Here is a 9,693-nt window from a genome sequence, read left to right as displayed (position 1 = left end):
ACATAAGCATTGGCAAGAAAGAATTGCGTTGACAGAATAGAGAACAAAATGAAAATCACCAGATGAATTTTTATTCACAACTGATTAAATATCAAGCAATCACAAAAAAAATCTTCCTTTCAAAAAAAAGAATACTAACAAAGACTTTTTGTTCTTATTGGCTACCATTTGAGAGCAGTCATGTTTATGGTTTTTATATTGGCGAGAGGCGTGGCAACACTCTATTGCGGTATTTAATTTTCCACCTGGAAACCTCGTGCCATTGTTTACAGTGGAGTAAGCGGCAGAATTATTACGACATTGAACAATGCCCCTACATCACAGCATAGAGCGGTTCAGCCGTATTCTTCTTTATTATCGAGGTACGTCAACTTGTCTCTCTTTTCTCTTTGATTATCTCTATGGAGAAAAAGAAAAGGAAGCTGTTTGTTTTATCTGTGGTAGGAAAAGATTCATCGTATCTGATTATTCCCTACCCAGATAACACGGCTTATCTTTGAACTGTGTACTGGGGGGGATGTTACTTAATTTGATAGTTTTATGCGTCTCATGTTGAGTACGGAATCAAGATCACCATCATGAGTACGGAACCGATCACGGAGCCTAAACAACAACCGGTTTTATTTAAAATTAAGAACTTTGAAGTCACTAAGAAAAGAGCGAAATGGGGATTGTTCGGAACGATCTTCCTCCTTGCTTTGATCGCTTTAATTGTTTCGATAATTTATACCGAGGTTTATATTCATAGTTTTGATATCAGGGTTGATTGCAATCCAGACCTCCCACTCAACTATGATACGTGCTTGAAGAGAGGGTGAGAAAGAAAAAATGAATTTGTTTTGTTAAAATCTATTTGCTCTTTTTTAAATATTTTTTAAAAGAAATTTAAATTTTTTATTGCATGTATTATTGAATAAGAGCACTACAGTGATGAATGTACTTATACAGTGTTAAAAATTTATTGTCTCAGGAGAATCGCTAAAAGAATTATTTTCAATAACATTTTGTTAGAATATTGCTTAAACAACTATTGTGAAAATGTTCAAACAATTTGTCACTTAAAGAATTATAAGAAGCTTATATTACATTATCTGAATTAAAAGCATATTACTAAGATAAATATTTTTTAAAATCAGTAGATTTATATATTGTTAATAATCAATATGTATTGTCTCAAGAGCATTGTTGAAAATAATAATTATCAAAAACATAATAATAATTATCAAAAACATAATAATAATTATCAAAAACATAATAATAATTATCAAAAACATAATAATAATTATCAAAAACATAATAATAATTATCAAAAACATAATAATAATTATCAAAAACATAATAATAATTATCAAAAACATAATAATAATTATCAAAAACATAATAATAATAGTTTTTTAAATAGAGGAAAAGAAATACAATATATATATATACACACACACAATATTCACATACATTGTTTATTGAAAAAAACATTCTTGAAATAATTATTTCAAAAAACAAAACATTTTCAAATGCTTATTGAAAGAAGCAATGTTGAGATAACTTGTGAAAATTTTCAAACTTAATTGTCACTAAAAACATTATGGAGATAATATTCCTTAAAATTTGAAAAAATTGTTAAAAATCAATATTTATTGTATCAAGGGCATTGATAAAAATAATTATTGCCATTAACATTGGTAAAATAGATATTGTTAAGAACATTCTTAAATAATGATTGCAGAAAAACTTTTTTCAGCTATTATTGCAAAGAAAAACCTACTTTAATGATTATTGCAAGAACTATTTTGTGAAAATGTAAATCTGATTGTGCGTGTCACACAATAAGCATTACTGATGATAAAATCATGACTCAGATAAATCATCTTTAAAATCAGTATAGCTATGCAGTGTTGTTAAAAATTAACATTTATTATCACAAGAACATTGCTAAAATAAATTTTGCAAAAAGCATTGTCAGAATAATTATTACAAAAAACATTATTAAAATAATTTTTGAATAAAGTTTGTTAAAACAAATGTTATGATGAAAATTTTCAAACCTTATTGTAGCTAAAACATTATTTAAAAAAAACATGAATTTTTATGAAAAATTATTCATTTTGGTTAATTTAAATGAAATTCTGTCAATTTTTGAATGAAAAAAATTATTTAAATGGCATAAAACACTCACAAATTCTAAACAAATTTTCTTTCAAACATTTTATATAGAGATATAATTTTATTATATATAAAAAAAAAAACTTTATATTTTCTGAATAATAAGAACGTATAGTAGACCTATGAAAATGATTTGATAAATGATAAATATGGTGCAACAACTTGAGACTTCAAATGCTATATAAATAATAATTCAAAAAGTAATAATAATAAACATTTTTATTTCCAAATATATTAGAAATCTATTTGATTATTTTTTGTGAAAAAAAATACAGAAGAAAATTTGGCTCCACTACGTAAATACAATAAGTCTATAAATATTTGACAACTGTAAGGATGAAAATATAAATGAAAAGACACTTGAATAAAAGTATAAGTAAAAAAAAGACACTTGAATAAAAATAAATTTTGATGTGCAAATATTTCCATGGTAATTTGAAAACAGTCTTTGTTCATGTATAAAAGAAATACTTAGCCTACTATATAAATATTTCAACTGCACTTTATTTTTCTGTTATTGTTATACTCTTCATAGATGCATTTGGGTGCAAAGATCAGGTCCTGAAGTACCTCCATGTTTTTTCCCACATGGATATGGTTATAAATCCACAGAGATTAGAACAAGTTCCAATGGATATCACGTAAAATTGAGTCGAGAACCAAAAAAGACGGTTTTTGGAAATGAGCAAGACTTGGTGAATCTTATCGTTACCCTTGAAACTAGCAAAAGACTGAGACTCAAGGTATGTTTTATCTGCAAAATAGCATTATAGAAATGTATTATTGGACATGTTTTAGAGTAAATCATTTATAATTTACAAGATATTGTTGATTGCTGGATTCAACCAATTTTTTTTCCAAAATCAAAGTGTATAGGCTAGTCAGGGTCATGCTAAGGAAACATGTAATTCTTTTTTAAACTTCTTGCCAAAGTCTTTATATTTCACCAGGATTTAATTCCATAGCTTCCAATAGAGTTTCAGTGATGTAAGACTTATGTAAAAAATATTTATCAATTCTTTCTTATGGATAATAATAATATTTTCCCCTATAAAAATGTTATATCCATATTCACATTTAATAGATGGCATCTTCATATAACAAACGCATAAAAGGAATTGTAATAAATTTTTAAGATAACAATGAAATCAATCTGTATAACTGATTTATTTCCTGTCTGAAAGAATGGGACTCATTTGTAATGATGAAAAAAGAATTCTGAAAAAGATTTTTTGTTTAAATTGTTCTGTTTTGTTTAAGGTTAATCACGACGAATTGGCTTCATATCTGTTTGAATGTACATTCATATTTAACAGGGTTGGTAAAAAAACCGGTTTTTTTGAAAAAAACCAAAAAACCGGGTTTTTTTGGTTTAAACCAGGTTTTTTTGGTTTAAACCGGTTTTTTTGTTTTAAATAGTATTAACATTAAAAACAATGAAATTTCTGAAAAATCATTCAAACTTCTAATAATTAACTAAAATAAAATGGTTATTAATGTAATTAACACCATTCCCATACTAATTAATCAATAAATATTTCTTACATTTTAACAAAAACCAACTTTTGCAATTTAATTATTTTTGCTTAACTCAATGGATTACTGTGTGTTTGAAAATTCTTTCAATGTTATTATTAATCATATAGTATATAAAGGTTTTTCTCTAGTTACTTTCAGTATGCTTAATTAGGAAGCTATTTTGCAAAAACTATAATAAAAATTAGGTGAATACAATGCATTTAATGAAGCATAAATAATGCAGATTAATTAGTATTGATTTACGATATACAGAGTGATCATAATTAAGGTTCTGATTTCAAAACACTGTAAAAAAAGAATGATTGTCAGAATGACTTGAAAATTGACATGAATATTCCTGAAGAAATGGAATTTTATTAAGTAAAGGGGGAAAAAAGAACTTAAAAATGTAAAATTGATGACATCATCCAACACTTGGGAAATTTGCTCACAGAATGGAAACAATAGGCAGTCATGGCAAAAAAACCGTTTTTTTGAAAAAAACCAAAAACCTGTTTTTTTTTGTTTAAACCGGTTTTTTGTTTTAAATAGTATTAACATTAAAAACAATAAAATTTCTGAAAAATCATTCAAACTTCTAATAATTAATCAAAATAAAATGTTTATTAATGTAATTAACACTATTCCCATATTAATCAATAAATATTTTTTACATTTTAACAAAAACTAACATTTGCAATTTAATTATTTTTTGGTTAACTCAATGGATCACTTCATGTTTGAAAATTCTTTTAATGTTGTTATTAATCACATAATATATAAAGATGTTTTCTCCAGTTACTTTCAGTATGCTTAATTAGGAAGCTATTTTGCAAAAACTATAATAAAAATTAGGTGAATACAATGCATTTAATGAAGCATAAATAATGCAGATTAATTAGTATTGATTTACGATATACAGAGTGATCATAATTAAGGTTCTGATTTCAAAACACTGTAAAAAAAGAATGATTGTCAGAATGACTTGAAAATTGACATGAATATTCCTGAAGAAATGGAATTTTATTAAGTAAAGGGGGAAAAAAGAACTTAAAAATGTAAAATTGATGACATCATCCAACACTTGGGAAATTTGCTCACAGAATGGAAACAATAGGCAGTCATGGCAAAAAAACCGTTTTTTTGAAAAAAACCAAAAACCTGTTTTTTTTTGTTTAAACCGGTTTTTTGTTTTAAATAGTATTAACATTAAAAACAATAAAATTTCTGAAAAATCATTCAAACTTCTAATAATTAATCAAAATAAAATGTTTATTAATGTAATTAACACTATTCCCATATTAATCAATAAATATTTTTTACATTTTAACAAAAACTAACATTTGCAATTTAATTATTTTTTGGTTAACTCAATGGATCACTTCATGTTTGAAAATTCTTTTAATGTTGTTATTAATCACATAATATATAAAGATGTTTTCTCCAGTTACTTTCAGTATGCTTAATTAGGAAGCTATTTTGCAAAAACTATAATAAAAATTAGGTGAATATAATGTATTTAATGAAGCGTAAATAATGCAGATTAATTAGCAATGATTTACGATATACAGGGTGATTATAACTAAGGTTCTGATTTCAAAATGCTGTAAAAAAGAACGATTGTCAAAATGACTTGAAAATTGACATGAATATTCCTGAAAAAATTCAATTTTATTTGGTAAAGGGGAAAAAATACTTAAAAAATTAATGACATCATCCAACAAGTGGGAAATTTGCTCACAGAATGGAAATGATAGCCAGTCATAGCAAAATGATACCTTAATTATAGCATTGCATGATTTCATAATTCATGGAAACATCACAAAAAACAAAGTAATGAACAAATAACTACAACTTACTTAAGAAATGTTAAATATGTTATCCAACCTGAGGTTGAAAGCACAAAAATTGTTGTTCAACAACAGAATCGGAGTATGCCATGCTCATGATGTGGATGTGCTTGCAATTCAGCTTTATTAAACCAAACGCCCCCCCCCCCCCCGTTCATATTCCTGAGGAACTTCTAACATATAGGGAATGTGCTGGAGATTGCAATACACCAAAGTTAGCAATCTGACCACTGTTTATAACATTTTGAGCTACACCCACAGCCAGAAGTTGCAAGGGTTAAGGTGCATCCTGTCAAAATTAGTCTTCAGCAGCTGCTTTGCTGGTATTACAATGTGCATCTTGATAGAAGTTCTATCCACACACTGATGCTGTGGAAGTGCTGAAATGATGTGGTTGCACAAAATAGATTATACTGCTGGCCAAGTACCGCATCATCTACTTGCACATTTTGCACTACTTGCACTTTTTTTCCTTTTGCAAAAGAAACTTCCATTGCTTCAGGAGTATCCATGCAAATTTTCAAGTCATTCTGACCAGTACTTATTGTATAGTTTTGGAATCAAAACTTAAAATTATAATCACCCTGTATATAGCTGATTATGTTTCATAAATCTGTTACTACTATTCAGTAGAACCTTGATAAACTGGGCTTAAGTGTGAAAGTATAAAAAAACAACAACTATTGAATATTAAGACTGGGAGATATACAGTAGGAGATGTGCTACTTCTTATGGGAAAGAAAATGAAAATGTATGTGAGGTAATGTAACTACTAGTACACTGGTCTTTGTCCTTTAAGGACAGCTGGTGTCTTTATTGGATTATAGGACCACCTGCCCCTAGCATGATGGTGTCACTACTGTTGCTGCTTCTTTGTGAAGGGAAAAAGAAACCCTGTGAGATAATACACCACTACATTTAGATGTGTGATGCAATCCTTATTCATGAATTTGCTGAAGATAGAGCATCAGAATGTAACCAAAGGTTAGAAAATGTTGTAAGAATGAGAAATTTTATCTTTTGTATATAACTTTAAATAACTAAGATACTTCATGTGAAAAATATATATATATTCTGGCCACTTTTATGAGACTTTTTGAAAAAAACCACTTATAAAATCTTATGTCATTTAAAGATATACCATCAGAATGTACCCCAAGGATATAAAATGTGGTAAAAATGAAGCATTTTGGCTAATAATGAACCAATATGATATTTTTCAAGGAAAAAAATTATATTTAGGCAACTTTTATTTGATTTTTTGAAAAAAACCAAACTGGTTTTTTTAAAAAAACCACTTGGTTAAAACCAAGGTTTAAACCATGGTTTAAACCAACGTGGTTTAAACCAAACAACCCTGAATTTAATCTTTCTCATTTTTTTTTTTAAGAACATAAGTATTCTATTTGGGTGCAATGAAAATCAATCTATTCAATGATGACTTCCTTGTCTGTTCACAAAACCATTGAGGGTGAAACTGACAGCTATATTGAAATATCATTCCTTTCATGGCCTTGGGAAATTTCATTGTTCAATTCAGTGTTTCAGAAACAAAAATTAATAGAGTAATAGAAAAGCATGGGTAAGGAATGTATTTAATGTACTTGATTTCTGTAACTTTATTCACGAAGATACTTTCTGAATAACCATATTTAGGGGAAAAACGAAACGCATAGAACTCTCATGCATGTATTCAAATTGGGAAGAAAAATACATACAAAAATGTCACCATTTTTGTTTTTACTTTTATTTAATTGCCTTGATATTTTTTTATCATTTTTATTTAAGACTGAGTTTAAATTTATCTGATAAATTTTATTTTCAAAAAAGTTGAAACTTAATATTCAAATATTTCTACCCATTTTATTCTCAGAATCTTGATCAAGATAATGATAAATAATTTTTTTTTCCTTGCAGTTTAATGATGGTAAAAAAAAACGGTATGAAGTTCCTCTGGATGTTCCACCGCCGCCCGCAGAGAATCCAAAAGAAATGGAGTATATAGTTCAATTTGAAAATGACCCCCAGTTTGGAGTTAAAGTTGTTCGGAATAGCACAGGAACAACACTGTGAGTCTCTTTCAATTTCAGCTACACAGTTTTTCAAAAGAAAAGAAATAAAAAAGCATTTTTCTATATAATTTATGCCAGGTTTGGCTTTGGCTACGCTCTTTTAATAAGTGAATGGAGAAGACAAAATAAAAGTTGGAAGAATTCTGACATGTTTCATATTGCTACAATGCACATAATTGCACAATGGGTGCTGTTTTGAAATAGAGGGTAATTAATGTGAAAATTTCTATCAATTTCAACCAATTTCCAATGCACTACCTCTTTTTTGAAAATGACACCCATTGTGTGCTGAAATGTGCATTAGAATTCTTTTAAACTTTCAGTTCTTTTGGTTGGAATTTTATCAGCAATGCGGAAAGCATTGTTTTAACTTATATCACTTCATTATATTTGTTCATGTATCACCTAATTTCTAATGTATATCTTTGGCAATGTTATCAAGTTCAATTGAAACATTTATTAGGGGCTGCATTTTTATTATCAGCTATTGAATATTATGATCCTTTATGTGCTTTTAACATAATAGATAAGCATTCTCCTCTGATAAACAAAAAAATAATAATGTTATTTGATATGGAAGCATGCAAAAAGAATATTGTTTTCCATGTGATCTTAAGAAGAAGAAAACAGAAAATGTCTCTATATCTCTTGAAAATTTTATTTTTTTCAACTGAAAGTTTGAATTTATGCTTTAATTTAAATCAAAATTATAATAATTCATCAATCCAAATACATAATTAAAATAAATAATTCATCACCCAAGCTGTAATTTGGTTTTAACCTGTTGCTTTGTGTTTTTAAATAAATAGAAAAATAAATTAATTTGTCATTAAATATTTGTTTTTGTTAACATGTATACTGTCTTTTTTTTGTCATTGATTAGTTTTATTATTATTTATTATTATTTTTAGGTTCGATTCAAATATTCCAGGTATGATATTTTCAGATCAGTTTCTGCAAATCACAACTAAACTTGCATCCTCTTACATATATGGCCTCGGAGAGCATACAACTGAGAAACATGTTTTAAATACAGACTGGAAAAAAATTAGCATGTTTGCTAGAGATGTTGCAACCATGGTAATTCTCTAACTTATAATGCATAAAAAGATTTGTTTTTAACACTCACTTCATTACAAAAGAGCTATTATACTCTTAAAAACAAATAACATTTTTGGTTTTTATGTAATAAATAAGCTCCTAAAAAATAATTCAGAAATGAATTGACTATGATTTGAATTTTTTTTTCTTTTTGTGTGTTAATCTTCTGAATATCTCTGATTTGCTTTAGGAAAATACAAACTTATACGGTGTCCATCCATTTTACATGAATTTCGAAAATGATGGAAATGTTCATGGAGTTTTTTTCTTGAATAGTAATGCAATGGGTATGTTGCTGAATTTAAATATGATTGGAATTGTTTGAAAAGTTTCATGAAATATTTCCTTGTTTTTTTATAGATTTCAAATCAATAAAATATTCACTTCATGTAGTTGTTAAAAGTTAAGTAGTCAAAAATTTGCAAACATAAGTAGTTATTTTAGAAAAAAAAAATTCAACTTTTTTTTAGCAGTCAATAAAAGACAATTTTTTCTTCAAATTCTTACAGTTAATTTTTTAGTCTGGGTATAATTGAAAACTGAAAATACAATATTCTTTGATAAATAACCCAATTTTCTATTATTTTTAAAGTTTTAATAAGTTGGTGTTTTTTAATTGCAAAAACATCAGTGATGCTGTAGGATGTTTAAATGAATCCGAGTATATATATATATCATCAGCAAATAATTAGTTTTTCCCCTCCACTTATGTATTTATTTTGTTTCATCAAGAGGTTGTTCTGCAACCAAATCCAGCCTTAACTTTTCGTACAATTGGTGGAATACTTGACATTTACATATTTTTGGGACCAACTCCTGAAGAAGTTGTTCAGCAATACCTTCAGGTAAATATTTTAAAATGCTAGACAGTGTTTTGAAGAAACTTTAATCATTTTTTTGTTTCTTCTTCTATGTATTTAAAATTTAAAAACAGACACACTTCTATTTCAGCCAACAATCATTTGAGCATTGACTTAAACTCAAGATGGCTA

General features: G+C 27.4%; 1 protein-coding gene across 2 annotated transcripts in view; it reads left to right on the top strand.

Annotated features, from left to right (window-relative positions):
- Positions 1-494: 494 nt before the first annotated feature.
- The window catches only part of LOC149076324 (lysosomal alpha-glucosidase-like), a 30,182-nt gene continuing 20,983 nt past the window's right edge, over positions 495-9,693 (top strand). For both annotated transcript variants that reach the window (XM_089243893.1, XM_089243892.1), the window contains exons 1-6: positions 495-814; positions 2,696-2,903; positions 7,446-7,597; positions 8,512-8,680; positions 8,892-8,988; positions 9,434-9,546. In XM_089243893.1, the coding sequence (XP_089100019.1) occupies positions 579-814; positions 2,696-2,903; positions 7,446-7,597; positions 8,512-8,680; positions 8,892-8,988; positions 9,434-9,546 (975 nt within the window). In that variant the 5' untranslated portion in view covers positions 495-578. The remainder of the gene's footprint in view (positions 815-2,695; positions 2,904-7,445; positions 7,598-8,511; positions 8,681-8,891; positions 8,989-9,433; positions 9,547-9,693) is intronic.

Source organism: Pholcus phalangioides, unplaced genomic scaffold, assembly GCF_987345545.1.
Source record: "Pholcus phalangioides strain wild (caught in Gottingen) unplaced genomic scaffold, Ppha-v1.0 ptg000015l_1, whole genome shotgun sequence".
Taxonomy (NCBI): Eukaryota; Metazoa; Arthropoda; class Arachnida; order Araneae; family Pholcidae; genus Pholcus; species Pholcus phalangioides.
This window is presented reverse-complemented; position numbering and strand designations above follow the sequence as displayed.